The 20,430-nt window shown below is 37.8% G+C and overlaps 1 protein-coding gene across 1 annotated transcript in view; it reads right to left on the bottom strand.

Annotated features, from left to right (window-relative positions):
• baiap3 (BAI1 associated protein 3) overlaps nucleotides 1–14,768 on the bottom strand; it is a 49,180-nt gene extending 34,412 nt beyond the window's left edge. The window contains exons 1-2 of the mRNA XM_084925533.1: nucleotides 14,534–14,768; nucleotides 3,553–3,698 (exon numbers count right to left, since the gene is read on the bottom strand). Of these exons, the coding sequence (XP_084781659.1) occupies nucleotides 3,553–3,689 (137 nt within the window). The 5' untranslated portion in view covers nucleotides 3,690–3,698; nucleotides 14,534–14,768. The remainder of the gene's footprint in view (nucleotides 1–3,552; nucleotides 3,699–14,533) is intronic.
• Nucleotides 14,769–20,430: the final 5,662 nt, after the last annotated feature.

Genomic DNA, 20,430 nt, shown 5'->3' with positions numbered 1-20,430 from the left:
TAAAGGGTGACTAAAATGCTGGATTTAGATTAATGTGCCCTTTCAGAGATTCAGATAGGTTTTATCCATTTAGTTTTCTATTGTTGGCTATCTGCATAAAAAAGCTCTGAGGTTAGCATATTCACTGGCCTGTCACAAGGTTTCTATCTACCATAATCTCATTTCAGAAATAGGATCTGTAACATTACTGGCTTCATCAGACTGTCACCATCACGGCGCTTTTGTCATGTGAATGTGTCACTTTTACGTTAATGATCCTCATAACTCTATACAGACATATCCATGACAGTAACAGAGCCACAGTAACCAGACAATGTTTTTCATACACTCAAGAATACAGTGCCTCCAAAAGAGGAATATATAAGGTCTCAGTTTTCTTGCTAGTTTTGTAGTTACTTAGAAAGAACTGCGATGAAGCTCGCTACCTGAGGAAGACTAAAGTATCTGCAGTTAGTCACAAACAGCAAATTATTTAACAGTAGGATATAAAGCGTGATGGCTGAACACAGTGAACTAAAAATCAGCTCTGGAATGATTATATCAACAATAATATAATGTTAAAGTTTTGTCAAATCCTGACTCTACAGTCTTTGTGGATGGATCTTCAGTTCACTAAAGGTTTTACTTAAAAGTTGTTCTATACAGACGCTTTAATTTGTAATAGGAAACTGTTAAATGAGGGAAAACTCAACATCTATTAAATGTGTTTTGTGATTTTGGAGAGGTCTAGTTTAAAGCAACTGAACTATGTCTTTTGTGCTTTCACTGCAGGTGCCAAAATGTGGAAAAACATTTTTTTTTTTCCTTAAATGAGCTTTGAGACTTCCGCTTATCATTAGGGAGATTATCATGAGCATTATATATCTGATTCTACATCTGGCAGAGATTTATTTTTGCCTCATGGTAATGGTGTTTAGGGCTTTTGGAAAACCTGTCATGTTTGTGCGCTGAGTAACTCTTGAGTATCCACAGGAGACTAGGGTTTCACAATACTAGGATTTAAATGTTTCTGCTACTGTAAACATTACGTCCGGATCAACAGAATGAACCTTTTGGGACTAGGATTTAAACTTGACACGGATACCCAGGAAAATCCTTGACACCATTTTCAATACCACAGGGGAAAAAAAGACAAAATAAAATCAAGATGCACTTTTTTCAGTTACATAAATGAGAAAACTATTTGTCAAGCTCTCTGCCATAGTGAGAAACAAAACAGAAACTGTAAAATAACCATGCAACCAATTCTGGGTTGCGGGGAGGCTGGAGTATATCACACATTTTAAAAGAAATGATCAGGTAGTTCAGTAACTTTTTAATACTACAATGCTACATTTCTTTTTTTACATGGGACCTTAACTCACTTTTAAATTCCTCATAAAGTGTAGTTCAGTGGTATGAATCTCAACGATTGCTGAAGTGTTCAGCTGCTAGTGAGGGGAGGGGGCTGTGACAAGGATGGTCAAGGCCTACTTCCCCCTTGGAATGAAGAGTTCGAATAAATCAATACAAAGTTGTTTGGAGTGATCTGTCCTATGACATAACATTTCTATCCTGATAAGCACGTTTTCATCTTGAGTGACAATAAGCCTGAAAGGTGCCACTAAATCTTTGAAAATGATGTGAATCACATGGAATCATCAGGTCTCAAGCCAGATGCACATGTGAAAGTTTGGATCAATATGTTAAACAGCACTCGCTACCACCAAGAAAGACTCAATCATTCATCATCTTTTAGAAAACAAGGAAGCTAGAGAGAATTGAATCAAGAATCAATACCATGGTGCACTGAAGCTTTGCTGTTGGCACATGGATGTCTTAGCACCTTACTAAGGCATTTGGTTAACACTAGAACTACTAAGCAGGTCATTTTGACCTCTTGGCATTAAAAAAAATCATGTTAAATTAAAACCCCATCATCTCATATTTCATGACTTTTCCTAAAATGGGCTTATTTATCAAATATTAAATGTTAGCGGTTGTGGGATCAAAAGAAAAAAAATTATGAACACTTTTACCCAGAACTGCCGGGTACGTCATTTTGACCCCAAAGGAATTAATGTAAAACTACTACTGCTGCACGCCTGGTTGCCTAGCAACATTATTTTTTTTTACACATAATTAGATTTGAAGGCTGCTATAACATGACCCAAAATTAGATAGATGTTATTGTTAACTCTGCATGCCTTTCTTCATCAAATCCTAGAATCTTCTCTGTGGTCTTCATCATTTCCTCCTCTCTGGCAATTCAATATTCAATGTTTCCAAAGCATCTCAACCTTGCCTCCAAAACACTCAACCTGTTCTGATATACCAATTTCTAATCCTGACTGTTCTGGTTGCTCTCACTGAAAACCTTAACATCTTAAACTCTTCCAGGATCATTCATCACAGCAGGTCTCTAATTACTATCTTGTAAATTTTCCTTTCACTCTATTCTCCTTCTCCTCTCTAGTGCACTGTCAGTTGCTTTATATGGTCGACACCAAGCATTTAAACACATCCACCTTCACTACCTCTGCTCCTTGCAGCTTCTTGTAACACCTGTCTCCCTCTCATTTACATATGTATTCTGTCTTGCATCTCCTGACTTTCATTTGTCTTCTCTCTAGAGGATACCTCCACCTCAGACAGACCACAATAATGTCTAGGAATATACAGTCCACAGAGACTTAGCTCAACTGTCAGCCTATCCATCACCATTGCAAACAAAAAGGGGCTCCGAGGCGATGCCTGATGAACCCATCTGTCACTCCTATCACACACCTCTCCACTGCCTTGCTGTCCTCAAACATCTCCTGCACAACCCTAGAATACTTCTCTACACTCCTGACTTGCTCATAAAACACCACAGATCTTCTCATGTTATCCTATCATATGTTTGCTCTAGATCCACAAAGAAACAGTGCAACTCTTTCTGACCTCCTCTATAATTTTCCATCAACACCCTCAAAGCACATATTGCATTTGTAGTGCTCCTTCTCAGAATAAAGCCATACTGTTGCTCACTGAACTCTTCTAACATATCTTTAACAACTCTTTCCCATATTCTCAAAATTTGGCTCCTCAACCATTTTATGCCTCTGCACATCCTTGTTCTTGAAAATCAACAGCAGTACACTTCTTCTCCACTCCTCAAACATCCTCTGACTCTCCAACTTTGTGTTAAACAGTCTGAATAAAAAGCTCACTGCCCTCTCTCCTAGACATCTCCATCCCTGCACAGATGTCTTACCTGGGCCAACCATCTTTTTACCACCTGATTCACTAACCTTCATCCATCCATCCATCTTTTCATTTTCATCATTCATGAGCTTCTCAATGTACTCCTTCCACCTTGACACTCTCTTCACTCGTTGGTACATTTTAATATCCCTAATTTGCTGCACATCCTTTCCAGGTCGATCTTTCTGCCAAACAAAAGTCCTTTTCCCCAGAGGTGGCGTGGAATACGGGTATGGAAATCTTATTTTCGGTGAACATATATGATTGAATGTTTGTTTATTTGTTTGTGGTACTATTTGTACATGTACGTGCATCCGGCTGACTCACCTGCGAGGTAAGGGGTCAGGACAGTGTGTGAGGGGGCTGCTGGCAGTCGGAGGAGGAGGTTCCCTTCGGCTCCTTAGCGACTGGCTCCTCTGCACCTGCCTCAGCACACTACTTTTTAGGTCCAGCAGCGTAGTCATGATGTTTCACTGCAGAGTGGAGACAGGAAGCACATGTTAAGACTCTGCAACTCGCTGCAACCCCTGAGAGTTAGTAATTTGCAGGCTCAACTCTGGGAAGGTTGTCATAATACATTTGATTTTAGGTACAAGACAATATTCATAAAACTACTTGTTTCTAGAAATACACTTGGTCTGAAGGCTTCTTTTAGTTTAATCAGCTGCATAATCACCCTCTTTCACCTTTAACATAATTATTCTCTTCCTCAACAGGAGCTGTGTTCTATTTCTGTCTGCACCTAACCGATGCTGCAGGGTATGCAATTTATCTTTCACCTTTATGTCTGGCTTGCTCAGAGCCAATTGAACCCTATTTTTTCTACTGCACTTTGTAAAAAAATATGCAAAACAAAAGAGACAGAGTGGAAAAACAAGGCTGCATAAAAGTAATGGTCACAAAAGATGTTTTATAATTCAAAGAACCATAAAATATGTGTTAAAAAATAATGAGTTACATAGAAACTAAATTTGGAAATGAATGTGTTAATTATAGACCTGGTCTTTGTACGGATGTAATTTTATGCAATTCTACATCGTACTGCTAAAACAGTTCAGATTCCTTGAGGCACAGACTCCGCTTGATCTTCTAGCGTGTCAGGAAACCAGACATGAGTAAGAGGTAGAGCGTCTGTGGACTGGACTGAGTTTCCACTTTACTGGTATCTGGTTTACAATAATTTTAGGTAAGTGGTAGTTGACAGTGTAATATCTGCATGAATGCCAGGAACAAGGATTTCTTAGCAGAACTTTAGCCAGATCATCACACCATGTTCACACTACAATATGAGCCAGCCTTAGCTTTTCACAGGCATCAGTGAGCTATGGCCATCCCAAAACCTATAATGGGCTTAGTATTTGTCCTTCTTGGGAATTAGTAGGTACTTATTAGGTACTAACCACTGCATATCACAAAACCGGCTGCTTTGACCCTGCTGCTTGCTGTTATAATTTGCTCTTTTGCTAAGTCATCCACATTTTTTCCTGCTTCCAGTACATCAAGTACAAACTGACTGTTCACTTTGTTCTAGACTAGGATTGTACTCGCTTGCAGACACTAACACCGACAGCTATGCACACGTTAACCAAGTATTTGTTCCTGTTATACATTTTAGAAGTCAGTGTCTGCACAGGCTGTCACAATAATTCAGCAGGCACACATACATTTGCATGGAGCCATGATTTTGACAAATTTATCACACATAGACCTGAGCAGACCTTCTGTTACATACAATACTTATGTATCCCACTCCTTATCAACTGCTATTGTATCAACATAATCAGTGTTATTCACTTCCTTTTAATTTGCTGCTAATCTGTCTAGCATGTATTAACCCTGCCTGCAGTGACTGGAGAAGACATCTTGCATAATCAAAACCAGTTTACATGAAAGCAGTAAATATTAATGTAAACGTAATTATTCAAGTTCTCATACCTGACCATTTTCGAAGAATTGATTTGTTTTTGTTTGTTTGTTTGTTTGTTTGTTTAAGCCACTTAATGTTGACTTAAAATAGACAAATCAGACAACTTAAAAAAATGATTTTAAATTCCTTTAGGCACGTTATTACTAGGTGCCCAATGCAAAAGTATAATTTGTTCTGAGGTATGCCAAATTACACAAGAACTTATGAGATCTTATGGAGGGATGAGTGCAAATTTGAACTATTTAGTTCAAATGGTAAGCAGTATGTGCATGATCCACCATGCAATACCTGATTTGATTGGCAACATATTCATTTTTCAGCTTAACAATGATCCCAAACATACTGCCAGTGCAGTAAACGGAAAGAAAAAGACACAATGGAACACTATTGGTCAATAAATCTCTTAATAAATAAAGATTATATTCCCAATTTTCCTAGCAAAATATAGAAAAATAATGGGTGGCTGATGTAGCTATGATGTAGCTGCATTTTGGGGGATTCAGTATTGTGTGATGAATGGGAATTTTAACATCTCGAGATTTTGCAACTTTTGCACAGGATTGTTTTGCATTTCTTGGCAATTAACGTTATTGTTTTGTCGCTTAAATTTGATTAATAAGATTGATAGCAAGTGTTGCGTCTCTTAGTAAATAAGATGCTGGCAGCTTCAGCTGCTCTTCTTGGCTTAGCTCACAGACTGATAACTGAACTGGCTGCCTTTACCCTCTGTTTTATGTACATTACACAAAACAGATATTACAGAATGCGGTGACTAATGATAGGTGGATTTTGAGAAATCAGAGATTGGCAATTCCCTATAGGTTGGAGCTCAGAAGACTACCAGCTGCTTTCTGCCGTTTTATATTCATTTTTGGGACAAGTGCTATCAGTCCTGTCATCTGTCTTTTGGCTAGAAAGTCAGGATCACAAAAAATTCTTTATTAATTCCATCTGGGTAAAAAACAAAACAAAACAAAATCCCCTAAAGGAACTTAGTGATCTCAAACTGGCCTTGGTCATTCAATTATTCTGGATGATGAATGTTTTAACTCGTAAATGACCGATTTGTAACGGCATTAATTAGACTTATTGAACTAAGGAGCCATTCATCAAGCTATGCCACACACACTACTGAAGCATTCAATGAGTGGACAGCTGAGCTACACAGGATGAAACCAGGTTGACTGTTATCTTTGCAAACAATAACTAAGAGTTGTTTGCATATAATACATTTAATTAAACAAGATTATGTCCAATAGTTAATTTCTTATATAGTTATTTCATAACATGACAGGTTTTTTTTTCAACAAATTCAAAAATGGCATCTGAGCATATATAAAGAAAGCTATCCTTGGGCTGTCATAAGTATGAAATATGAATTTAGAAATCTGAGCCTATGCAACATCCTGAAAGAGATTGGCACTGTGTTGCTAAGCGATTCTCTGAGACTGAGTAGTTCTCTCTCAAAGCCAATTGCCATAAAGTGAATTCTCATTTTGGCTTCGTAGTGACTTTCAAGTGTAACTAAATTATATGTCCTAATAACAATATCATATGCTGTCACAGCTCCGTGCAGAGCCAAACAATCAAACAAATTCTTCTGGATGGAAATATTAAAATAAGCTGCACATGCACTGAACTCACAAATATGTGAAGGAACCACAATATAAAGCTTAAAATATCAAGAATATCAAAAATCAGCTGTGGTTCGCCTATAACCACAGTTTGCACCAAAACTATGGCACACAAAAAATATTTTTTTAAGCTTCAGTATTTTTGTCTTAGTCAAGCAAAGAACTTCATTATGTATGTTGGAAGCACATGCTGTTTATTAGGACTTAATCTACAAATGCTTGCAATTTAATATTAAAGTTAGGGTGTGGATGATTAAACATGTTTTATTTTTAATTGTGATTCTAGGCTCTAGTGATTATTTAAAAATGCAATCAAGATACGATGATTATCCTGCTGTATTTCATTTCCTGTCTTGTTTTGTAGTGTGATATCAGACGAATGGTTAACTCTTTTCACTCCATTTCCAGTCTTCAGTTTCACACACACTCTAACCAATTTCAACCTCACTGACCAAATTCTAAAGGCAAATTCTAACATCATATCAATTTGTTACTGATCCATAATAGGGGTACCGGAAAAATATCAATAGAGCATCATTTTGTGATATTTTGCATGGTGATATTCTTTTCATACAAGGACACTAAATATCTATATTTTATAAAATTAATTCATCTCAGACACCACTATTGTGAGATTACGTTAGCAAATTGACTCGGCCCAAAAAAACAACCAAACAAACAAAATAAATCCAACATCGGACACACTTAGCTTGATAAAGCTAGCTCCTAATAATGGCTCAGTCACAGGAGTCAGCAGTCACAATTAAAAAATAAATAAATTGGTGGCTAAATGGGAATTGCATGGAATTGTTTTGGGGGGTTTTTTTGTTTTTTTTTTACATCCTGGTACCGATCACTACTTGTGGTGACTAAATAGGCTTGGACTGACAGCAATCCTCCTCAAAGAGATAGCAATTATTTGCATATCTCACAATCTAATTTATAAATGTAGACAGATTGCCAACATTTTGCTGTCATTCTGAATTAGTCTTTATCAATGAGGACAACCCAAGGGCACTCGACTCAACATTTATGGCAGGTTTTGCTGACAGTGTCATCAAATGAGACAGCTTTATCTTTTTGATAAAACAGATGTTGACAAACTTTCAATTTGAGGACATCATTTGCAGTTGAAAAAGGTTACAAATCTCACTATATGTTATTGCAATACTTACCATACTGAAAAATGTCAAAATATAGTGATCACATTGTATTTTGTGGTGGCTGGTGTGTCCCACCTCTGATGTTAACATACTGGTTTTTCCTGGAGTTTTAAGAGTGGCAAGCAACAAAGTAAAATAGTCTCAAATGACAACATTAAGACCATTTTATTTTTTTTTACTGTGTTATGAATTCAGCACACGCCTTTTTTCTGCAGCATTCCACTTTGACCTCTCCTTAAAAGCCCAAACCATGTTTTGAACTGTTTACTTCAGACAGAACATGACAGGACATAAGCTTTGGTCAGCAAGATTGATCTAGAGGAAGTAAAAGTCATAAGGAGGTTTTCAGAGGTAGACATCTGGATTGAATGATTAATAGTTACCTGCCTGATCACCACCTGTCCTCCCTCTTTTGTGCCTGGATCAGACACAGGGGTATACCCTGACATTTCCCCCCCCTGTGTAGATTGGTCTTTAGGCCTCTGTAGTTCTTATCTGTCATTCATTCACTTGAATTATATGAAAAATTGTGATTTAGCAGTATATTATTTGCTCAGCCTTAACTGATGTTGATTACCAAACTTTCACAGGAACACAGTACACTTATTAGCTGCCACATTTCTGAGCACTAACATTAGATTTGTAATCACCGCAGCGGCAAAACAGTTTATAGTTGTGTTTACTTTTCATTTCACTCTTCATGTCAAAAGGCTTTACAATGATTGCAACCTCATTAATCACGCAGCTTGTATCCGTCTAGTAACTGATGAGGAGAGTATCAAGAATCCCCTTCACATCTTCCCATCAACACTGCTTATGGCTTTTAAATTCTGATGTGAAATTTGTATAAATGGGACTGAGATTGCAGCTCCACCTGGATGAATGAGTGGCTTTTGTGCAACTGCAACAGTGTCTGTGCCACGAAAAACAGTGAAAGAAGAAGAGACAGAACACTCAAAAAAAGAAATGACAAGGACACAAGGGAGAGAGGGTTTGATTGATGGAGAAGTTGTTTCAGAAGACAGTCAGACAGCCTCAAACAGTCAGACTCCTTTTCAATATTTGACAGCCAGTGTCTGCGCATCGACGAGAAAGAAACAGAGTGAGCCAGGGGAAGGGTTTGTTCTGACTTTTACAAGACACAATATCAACGTTAGAGGATAATTAGCTTGGTGGATATGTGGGAAGAGATTCTGAGCTGATGGCACCCATTTTACTGGCAATGTTGATTTTTTTTTGTCTTTTTTGGATGTTGCTGATGAAGGTTGCCTGTTTGAATTGAATTTGCTTACACCAAATGAATTCAGAAAATGAAACATACTGTATTTGTGTGTGTGACTGTCAGTCGGTGCACCAGGCCAACTGCACAGAGAGAGCAGCATGCAGTCGGCTTTCCGGTTCGGAGTAAGCCAGAAGCTCGGGGTAGAAGTTGCATCATTGACTGTGCCAAAGGAGAGTATGCTATCGATCCTGGAGGCTGGCATCTGTTGTCCACATGGAGAATTCACACTTTACTTTATTAGACTCGAGCGTTGATACTTCTTCTCTGCTAGATAACATCAGTGTTTTGTTTCCAGTGCACCACAGAGGGAAACTCTTAGAATTTCCTCTACTTCGACTCACTTAGCGGTTTTCGATGTTTCCCAAAATGGTAGCGATAAGGCGTAAATTTGCTGTTTTGAATCAGTGGTGGTGATTGTACATATAGACATGCTAGCAATTACAGCAGAACTAAGAAAGATTGCATGTTTTTAAAATGTAATTTAAACTCCTGACTATAATATCCTCACATAATCTTTCCTGGTCCTGGGCACTTCGAGCCAGCACTTAATTAAAACAAATTTTTGTTGTGGACTTGTGATTCTGTTCTTTTGGGAATTGAAACGTTCAACTTCTATATTTTGTCCTTTGAAGTATTATATTGTTTGTTTGTGTTTGTTTGAGTTTTGTTTTCTATCCTTCTATCCTTTTCTTTCCTGTCCAGTCTGCCCTAGGCTTGTCAGTATGTCTATGTGCCTTTCTGTCTCCTCTGTCGTGTCCCTGTGTTGGTCTGGTTTCTCAGTGTGCTGTCTTTGGGGTCCCTTTTTAATTCTCTCAAGTTTGTATGTCTTAGTCCTGATCCCAGTGTTTGTTATCTCCTATTTTACCTCCTACTTTTGCACCCCCTTGTCTCATTAGTTAGATTCAGTTCAACTGTGTTTTCTCAGATGTTTCCACTCTACCCCAATCTCCTCTTGTCTATTTATACCCTCAGTTTGCCTCTGTCTTTGTTGTGTCCTCCCTTGACATTTATCCCCATAGCAGGCTTGTTGTTTTGGTTTCCTTGGTTTTTGACCTGCATTATTTTGTAGTTAGTTTAAGTTCAGCAATAAAGCTGCGTTTTAGTTTACCTCTTGTTTTAGAGTCCTGTGTTTTGATCCGACTCCTGCCTGCCACACAGCCAGCCTCGACAACACCATTATTTTTTTCAAGTTTTACAATATTTGAGTAAACTGTAAGACCTGCTATGATATATGGTTTAGAGATGGTGGCAAAATTGAAACTAAGATTTTCATTTGATCAGGAAGGGCAGAAATAGGAATGAGCACATTGGAGAAACGACTAAAGTTGAGCATTTTGAGAGGAGGAGTAGGACGTAGTGAAGCATGCAAAGAGTTTGTGTGAAAGACAGTGATGCTAGGGATATGGTGAGGAAGAGGAAGCAGTCGAAGAAGAAAAGTTATTCGTAATTGAATGACTTCCCGTGGTTTTGAGATTCTCAATGTTCAAATATGTTTGATCAGTAGGGTTAAGACTCCTAGTCCCCTACAAATGCAATTATTAACACTTATTTGTTTGACTTATATTGACATTTTTTTGCATGATAATCAAAGACCACACTATATTCAAGTGGTGCTATAAATGAGGCATTTTAGTTTGCTTCCTATTCATATGATACACTTGTAATTTACTAGGTTTCCTGGTTGACTGCCAAAAAGTAGCTTATAAAGGAAGCAATTGTGGCCTAATTTTCAGGGTGCTTTTTTCAAGAGCTTAAATGTTGCTTCTTCAGTGTTTGACAGGAAACGACAGTTAAGTCCTTCCAGTTCTTTATTGTGAGTTGTAGGTGAGAGGAAAGTGACAGTGAACAATGACGAGTTTTGCAGTTATCCAGAGATTTAAGTATTCGGAACAGAAAGCAAAGTGCAGTGGAAAAAGAAAAGGCTCATGCTGAGGGTATGTATGGGATACTTTGTACTTGTAAAGCAAATATTTATATGATTTGTATAAAAAACAGATATTGCAAAAAAAAAAGAGTTTTTTTTAGTCAGTTAATATCACAAAAATAAAAAAAAATCATTCAAGCCTAGAAAATATCCAAAAAGCATTAATTGTAACATAAATGTTATGTTCCAGCTGGATTCATGTGCACTAGCCACTTGCCACAGCTTTATTGCAGGGCATCTATTTAACAGAGTTATGCTCTGTGGATGACATCTTACAAAGGCCACACAGCTGAAATACCTGAGGCATCTCTTTCAACTTCCACACTATGGCGCCACCAGTGGAAGACTTGCTCAGGCATCATATTATATCTACTACATGCAGACTGGCAAGCGTGGACTGTTGACAGGTAACAGGCGCCGCAGAGCAGCTGTCTCCCAGGTGAACTCATTTCAATTACGGGAGTGGATTTCTCCCAGCTGATTTCACTCTGTCTCAGCTGTCAACCCATAGTGACAAAATGGGTCGACGTGCCACTATTGGTGTGGCGCCAGCTGCCAAGGAAACACTGTCAAAGCCAAGCAAATGCCTTTCTCACTACACTGGTGCCGAAATCAAGCCAGGGAAACACTGGCTCACCAGTGTCTCTTTCCTGTGAGATCCAATGAGCCCGGCAGCCAAAGGCGACTTGCTGATAGGGATGGTTAGTCTCTATGGTAACAGCAGCGGAAAGGAGTCGGTAAATACAGGTAAATGGAATTCTGCAAGGGCTGAAAAAAAGACCCTGGGTTTTATAATGCATTCACTTTAATGCTGCAAAATACAAAGCTGATACTGACATTACATTGTAATCCTGTCACTTTGACCCATAGCACAAGTAGAAGAGAGAAAAATACATAGAACAATGTGTAAGGTGCACACACAACACTGCTTTGCCTATTTAGTGCCAGTCATTAGTTCACCTAATGCTCAGTCCTGAGAATATTTCAGTGTGACTCATGAGCTAATAACTACAGTTCATACTTTTAACTTGGTCCCATTTGATATTTCCAATTCTGTCCAAAAGACAGCGAAAGAATAAAAAATCAATAACCTCAAAAAAGTGTAGCTTGTTCTGCAATAGTTGATTAACAACAGCTCTAAAGAGACACCTCGATCAACATAGTTGAAATGCTATTACATTCCTCTTGAGTCGCTGAAATAAAAGGGAACAATTAACCATCCCTTTATGGCAGTTTATGTAATTGAATAAAACAAGACGTGCTTATTTTGACCTGCATATTCCTCAAAACTTAATTTAAGCATGGCAGCCGGAGGGGATACACATTCAGATCATATCATAACTCTAAGTAGATTATTCTGCAGAGTTGCCCGTGTTAAAAACCACCTTTAAGTCAAATCCAAGAGCCTCGTCACTGGCCCCGAATGTTATTATGTGGCTGGCCCTTGGGGACACAAAAGGCTAAATGGATTAAACTGCCAGCTCTCTGTAAAATCTTTTCAGTGGGATCAATGGGAAAAAGTGCAGACATTACATCGTAGTGACCTGTACTGTATGCACCTGCAGATAACACCTAATCTATGATTCACCTAAAAAACACTGAACATTTAGCTGTCTATTCCCAGGAGCTAACAGAGTCTGTGTTGTCAAGGCACATGACAGGCACTCCGGCTTGGAAATTGATTGCCAGAGAAAATCCCAGGAATTGACGGCAGAGAGCTTTTGTAAAGGGCGTCTGCAGCACAGTAAGGCAGCAAAAACCACTGACAGCCACGCACAAAATATAAAATTTAAACAATAGTGAAAATCCCTGCTTATTATACTACACACAATGCATCTTTTGTCACCCTGAAAACGCTCAGCAGCAGTAACACTACTCTCAAAAATAGAAACCACTGACTTATTATGCAGCGGCAATAATGCTCTGTAGTTTACGCAAAAACATCAATCTGCATCTACAAGACACTGAGCTACAATACGATTCTCTGAAGACATGCAACACTTCACAAAGGCTGTAATTAATGGCGTACTACCAAACATCTGAATACTCTGTTTGTACAGCATTACCATAACCTTTTGTCATGCCTCTATGAGTGTGCGCAAGCTGCTTTTTACATAGACAGGTTTGTGAGTAATGACCACTGAGGCCCTGTATGATAAAAAGAGGTAACGATTAATTAATCTCTAATGGACTCATGACTCTAAAGTGGGGCTATGACCTGCACCAGCAAGGCTCATAAGGAGATAGCTGAAGGGAGGCCACAGAGAGCAAGGAATTATGAACTGGAGATGATTTCTGCAAAATTGAGAATCGCTACGTTTGTTTGTTTTTGTTTTGTTTTGTTTCATACACCACCAGCGCTTTGAGTTTTATACAGATGGTGAATAATGAGGTATAATCCTTTTTATTACCCTTTTAATCTGCTGTACATGTAATTATTGTCAATATAAATAGCTCAGGTAAATTACCAGCTCACTATTGCTGCGGCTTTCACTGGGGGAAAAGACACTTCAAGCAGAGAAGTCGGTGTTTGTGTGTGTGTGTGTGTGTGTGAGTGAGAGAGAGAGAGAGAGAAAGAGAGAGGGTGCGCTTCACATACATCTCTATGACAGAACATTGATTTATACATAAAGCTCAGTAAGCATTACAAATAAGCTCAATAAGCTTTAGAACTGACATGATTAAGTGGTTAAAAAAACAAACAAATCAAAAGGTTTAAATCCAACTTACCTTTATCTTCCTGAGAGTGTGTGTGTGTGTGTGTTTTATGGGTGTGGGGCATTGTATCTATAGAAATTTGAAGAGTAAACAGCTTTATACCCTCAGCTCAATTATAAAAACCACATGCATAAAACATAGTAGTAATAATACTAATGATGATACCATACAATCATATCTACCTGTGAGAGTTTAAGGCCAACATAATTCTACTAAAATGAATATTTATTATTAAATGTATACCAGTGTTTCCTCGAGCTTCTGATCAAGCTTGCAGCACCATGTTTATGATCTGTATGTTTATCAGTGGGGGCAACTTTTGGCCATATGGCAGAGAGATTGTGCAGGATCTTTTTACGAGAAATGCCATAAATGCTGCCCAGCATAAATCCTCACGTCGTCCTTCATGTGCTATTCCAGTAGAGCCTACTTTCATATCATCAGTGCGTCAACAGAACTTTATCATCCTTTAAAAAGACTAATTTTAAATGGTTTCCAACTAGAGGAAATACAGATCAACAGGTGCCAATTTAACATCCTTATAAATGACGATGAGTCTGCAGCTGTGTGACGCATTTTTTCTAATTTTTTTGGTTAATTAGTTTAAAAAGGGGGTTTTTGTAAGGTGTTAAATGATTCAAAATAAAAAAAACACCTTACCTGTGTCTCCTGACAGTTTTCTCAGTGTCAAATGTTCTTTTGTTGCTGCGTGTCAGAGTTCCTATGAATCAAAGCTCACTGCAGCAGGACGCTGCTTCCCTCTGTGAACGCGGCGCAGTCAACTTATGTGAAAACAACGTTTGGATTTTTTTTCTTATGACAGACGACAGACAAAAGCTCATTTTAGTCCTTCGAAATGCTTTCCTGTGCTCACGCTCCACCGATGCTCACTCCAAATATGGCCATAGGAAGTGCCGCGATACTTCAATGTCCTTGAATACTGTCGGATGTATGGCTATTAAGCGTTTACCGTTTTGTGGACAGCCGATCGTTAAATAAAGTGTACTGCGTAGATTGATTATTACTGTTTATACACGAGTAAGTAATATGGCTGGCCGGGTTAACCGATAAGGAGAAAAAAAGTATAAGGCAAAGGAAATAGAAACGAAACAGTCGAATCATTCGTAACATGGCCAACATTTGCTACCTCGACTTAAAGTGAAAATCAAAAATAAATTAAAAATATGTATTAGGCTACATATTTTTTTATGTTTATTTATTTTATTTTTTAACTTTTGAGGGTTGAGGTAGGTTTAGCAGAGAATTTGTTTTCTGATGACAAGTTGGGCAGAATACAAGAGCACTCTTTTCTTCTTCTACTGCTACTTCTCCTCCTGCTGCTGCCTTTAGGGTTCGCCCCAGCGTATAATCTTCCTTACTTTCACATCACCTCTATTATCTTTCACACCAACGTCCTCCATCACTACATTCGTGAATTTTCTCTGACTTCTTCCTCTTTTCCTCCTGCTTGCCAGCCCCATCTTCAAAATGCTTCCCCCTTATATCCACTATCTTTCCCCCGCACATGTCCAAACAATCTCAGCCTTGCGTCTCCAACTTTAATTTCAGCTCAAACCTGTGCTGTCTCTCTGATCATTTATCATTAATATTCAAGTCACTTTTTTAGTCATATTCCACTTAAGTCAGTAAAATTACTAGTCTACTTTCTGTCCTTTAAATGAACGCTTTCCAACACTGATTTACAGTACAGGTATGTCTTGTCCTCTGCCCGTTTCATGCTGATTGTTACTAACCAAGCTACTTTAGTGAAATTCGGAAGTTTACATTGTTCACCTGAAGGCATCATTTGACTGTTGCTGAGGGATGTCGCCGAGAATAATCCTCTCAGCGGCAGAGGGGAGCAAGTTCAGCTGTCAGTCAGATTGAGATTCATGTACTTTTTTCTTTGCTCTGCTTAATTAGCTCTTCCGGTGCTCTGACAGCGTTGTTGCACCTAAACGGGACTTTAATAAAAGTAGAGTATGCCCTATGCAGAATACCAAAAAGGCATTAGAGGTTTCTCAAACTGAGGTCTCATTTTCATACAGAAAGACAATATTTCACTTTTTCTTTTCTTTTGTTTTCTTTTCTTTTCTTTTCTTTTCTTTTCTTCTCTTTCTTTTTTTAAATACAGAGTATTAGTTCTGAATGTACATTATGTGTTGAACATGAAATTTCTCCACTGGCAGAGCAATGTGGGACAAAGGGACAAAAGAAAACATGCTGCAACCAAAAAAATTCAAGTAGACTACAAATATACAATTGGATATAATGGCCACTGTAGGTAATCCATTATTAATAATCATTTCCCATTTAATTTAAAAATGTGGGATTAGTATTTAAATGATAGAAATAATCCTTTTCTTTATGTAGCTAAATTAGACATCTTGGCAATACACCTGCTTTGATAATAAGTTCAGGGCCTGTTTTTCATTGCAGTAATATAATGTTACTCTGAGGGTTAAATAGATAAAACACAGCATATGGGAGTCATTTCTTTTATGACACGTCAGAAATTTTCTCACACGACACATGAATGAACGTGCGTGTGCTTTAAACTGGCTCAGGAACATTAATCATACCATTGCTTTTTTCTAATTATAGACATCATAGCAGAAGGTGCAAGCAGGCATCATCTTGTAGCGTAGGGCTGGCAATTCACTAATGTATACTATTCATCAGCGTCAACAAAGTCAAAGCTTATCTTATTATGGGATTTCATTTATCACAGTTTACTGACAATAATCTACATAAAAGCCTGGAGCAGTTATTGTGTTACAATGGTTTTAAATTAAGTAAGAGTGACCTTTGTTTATAAAGCCCATAAAGCCCATAAAACATAGACATGTTTTATGGAAATAATTTAGCATATTATTTCAAATCACGGTAAACAAAAAAAAGTTTTTACATCTATTTTAGAGCCTCTTGACATTCCAATTAAAACCAAAACAATACCAGAGTGCTTCAGCTGTATTTTGAGTAAACACATTGGCATTCAAGAACATAAGAGCTGTAGTTCAGTCTTCAAAATTAATCTTATATTTTGCTGTTTTTCTGCTCAAAGCCTTTTCTAATTGATACTTGATCACTGGGAGGGTCGTGATGGGATAATTGCCAATGTTAAGAGCCTGTTTATTTGATTTATTTATTTATTTCTTCATTTTTTTTTTCTTTTCTATTTTTTTAGGAGAGGTTATTTTTTCATGACTGATTGCAAGTGCCTCCTGTGAATAATACAAAAATAGACTGACAAGGCCTCCAAAGCTGGAGTCGGAAGAATAATATCAAAAGCCTTATCAAATCTACTAATGAGGAAAACCAAAAAGGTAGACTGTTCCTTGATTTTGATGTATTTTGACATCATTTTAAAATCTAAGCAAAATCAAGCACAGGGCTTTTCCTGTCTTGAGTGATAAGACACATGTGACCCTGTGCCTTGTTTCCATGGACACATCATTAGCGAACTTCCCCAGCTGGCTCCAAGTGCTTGAAGTATTGGTGGCAAATAATAAGAGAAGGATTTTTCAAAAGGAAGACAAAAGCAAAAGTGACTTTCAAAGTCCAGCACTTGAAGAGATTAAAGTCCTATACAGATGCCACATAATTGAGTAATTATAGTATATATTCAATATAGTCTTGGAATTTAGTCCATTGAATCATTTCCTTCAATTGAACGAGGCCTTGCACTTTCTTGATGAGAACTGCACTAACAACTTCAGTTTTTTCAACCATTATAAGGTGGTTAAAATGCACTTTCTGTAACTGTTACCTTGAAATCCCCAACCCACCCAACAGCGTCATATTCTCAGCACATATGTATATTAGTTGCAACATCGTTCTCTGTACAGATAAATCCATTATACATTGCATAAAGGGTGTCCAGATCCAGTAGGTACGTACAGCTTTATTGATTTAAAAAAAACAATAACTGGGATTACAAGTTGGAATCTTTTATATTCTCTAATTCACACAGGGTCAAAATTTTACGTACAAGCTAAAATGTATACTTACTCCCCGCTAATATTTTTGCTGAATGTCCCTTAGAAAGTTGTACCTTGAGCAGACATTTTTGGAGTAAGCTTCTGGATATATGACCACTCTTCTTGGCAGAATTGGTAGAGTTCTTGGCAAGGTTGAGTTTTGGTGGTTTCTGGGTTGTTTCTGAAAATCCTTAGCAATTTCATCCAAGGGTGACAGTTTGTGTCTTCTTCCAGACCTGGGCAAAGTGGAGACACATCCAAACGTTTACTTCCATGCTGCCTTTTTATGCTGCCACAGAGAAAACTGCCAGTTGGAGTTCGTCACGATCACGAATGAGAATTTAATAGGTCTTAGCCTTTATCTGCAGCAGATGAACAGTATCTGAAAGTCACATTTTTAAGAAGGATGTGACACAGAGGACCTGAGAGATGCATCTGTCCCTTCATTTGACTCATGTACTATTCACGAAAGCCTCACCAGAAATGGTGTCCATGGGGTGGCTGTCGAGCAATCATTCTTAAGAAAAGAAAACAGGGAGAAAAGACTGATGTGTGCCAAATTACTCAGTAACTGGACAGGAAATCAGTGGCAACAGCTCTTATGAAGTGATGAGTGCAAATGGGAACTTTTTGCTTCAAGGAGACAGGTACAGCAGTGAAGATCGTGGTCTGGAGCTGCATTTCAGTCAGTGGTATTGGGGATCTTGTCAAAATTGGTGGAATTATGATGCCACACAATCTGGAAAGTAAATGATTGGCAACAGCTTAGAGAGAACAGAAAAAAAAGGCAGCCAGCATCAAAATAGGCCTGGAGAGGTTTTCCTAAAGACTACTTAAAGAATTACTAGAAACCTTCTTAAGAGAATTTAGCCTGTGTTGGAAAATAAAAGTGATCATACCAAATATTGGCTTTAAAGTTCTTTAGAAGTGCACAAACTCTTTTTTAAATTACATCTATATACTGTATTTCTATGTACGACAAACATCTTTCAATAAATTACTGAGCCTAGTTCTCCTTTTTCTAGCAAACTATAAATGAATGAATTGGGTGGGGTGGCTCGGACTTTTTTACACAATGCTTTATGCTTTATTTGGAAAAAAAAAGAAGCTCACATTTAGCCCTGTAATCTCTGTAATCTTTAAAAGGGATGGCTGGAAAAAGTGTCACCCTGTTAAGGTTAGTAGCAACAATGTTACCTGACTGTTTTGAGAGCATCAAAAATATCCAGCCTGAGTTAAATTATAACCCACAAAAACACTTCACAAATAACAGTCAGTTTGACAATATAGCTGCTACTAACTAGCTAAGAGTAAAATGCATATGACCCTTTTCAGGCTGAACACAACCGATATCAGATTTGACTTGGATATTTCATTGCTTCTGCTTTCATGGATCTGTGTCATTCTACACATGGAATACAGGGAAATCATTAGTGTCACTGTTTATACTGTATAGTGAGTTCACCAGAAAGAAAAGTTGCATGGCATTTATTGATATTATGAGAACAGCAGCAGTACTTTGGTATCACTTAACAGCAACACATGATGCTGTTGGCAAGAAATACATTTTTTATTTTATTTCATAATTGGACACAAGGACATTAGAAAGTCTGACTAAGCAGCTTTTAAATAATGAATTGCTGCGTTTGGAGTGATAAATAAAATACAATCTTCTAAACTGCAACACACAGTGTGTCTTCTCTCACAGTCACGACAGTGTATTTTATCAGACATATCCTGCGTTAATTATTTTGATTCTTTGTTTGAAAAAATGTACAAAGATATGGACAAGCATATGCTAGCATGGCAATACAAAATTCACACACGTGTAGGTATACACATACCACCTTCTAATATATGTACTTCGGTTACTCAGATAATCAGATAAATAGGCACACTTGTGGCTCTCCTTTTCCTTTTTAAATGCTTGTTGCACCTCCTTCAGGCACAATAGTGAACTGAAAGTAATGCATGTTGAGACAATTGCTTCCAGTGTGTACACATCTTAACAACTTAACACTGAATTCTGAAATAGCCTTCCCCTGGTCTCAACCCTATAAGTTGTGTTGAAAATTGTGGACAATGCTTAAAAGCCAGGTCTATGCCAAGAAACCAGCCAACTTAAGTTTTGCCAAGAAGAGTGGTCAAATATCCAACTAGAATTATGTCAGAAGCTGGTTATTAGCTACCAAAAGTTTCTGGTTGAGAAACTTGCCAGAGGACATTTAACCAAATATTAGTGCTGGTGTATGTATTTAGAGCCTGTATGTTTACTTTTGACTCTTTGTGGATTAGAGAAAATCCAGCTCTTGTAAGCTTTTGTAAAGTACATAATAGATGTATGCTGTATACCCTGGAAAAAGAACACTTCAAAGAAATCATTAAAATCCCCAAATTACTCATGTCCATGATGTGTGAACTTCAGACTACAATTGTAAATCCCGGAATAAGATGTGATCTAACCAATTTGAGAAAGATTAAGAGATGCAAAATGATTACAAGAGAAATTCACTAAGCCCAAAGTGTGGCACAAAATGAGATATAAAAACACAAAATGAGAGACAAAACCCCCAAAAC

This window comes from Perissodus microlepis, chromosome 4 (assembly GCF_051167445.1).
Source record: "Perissodus microlepis isolate ML-2025 ecotype Zambia chromosome 4, ASM5116744v1, whole genome shotgun sequence".
In the NCBI taxonomy this organism is placed as follows: domain Eukaryota; kingdom Metazoa; phylum Chordata; class Actinopteri; order Cichliformes; family Cichlidae; genus Perissodus; species Perissodus microlepis.
Note: the sequence above shows the minus strand (reverse complement) of the source record. Positions and strands in the feature narration are given on the sequence as shown.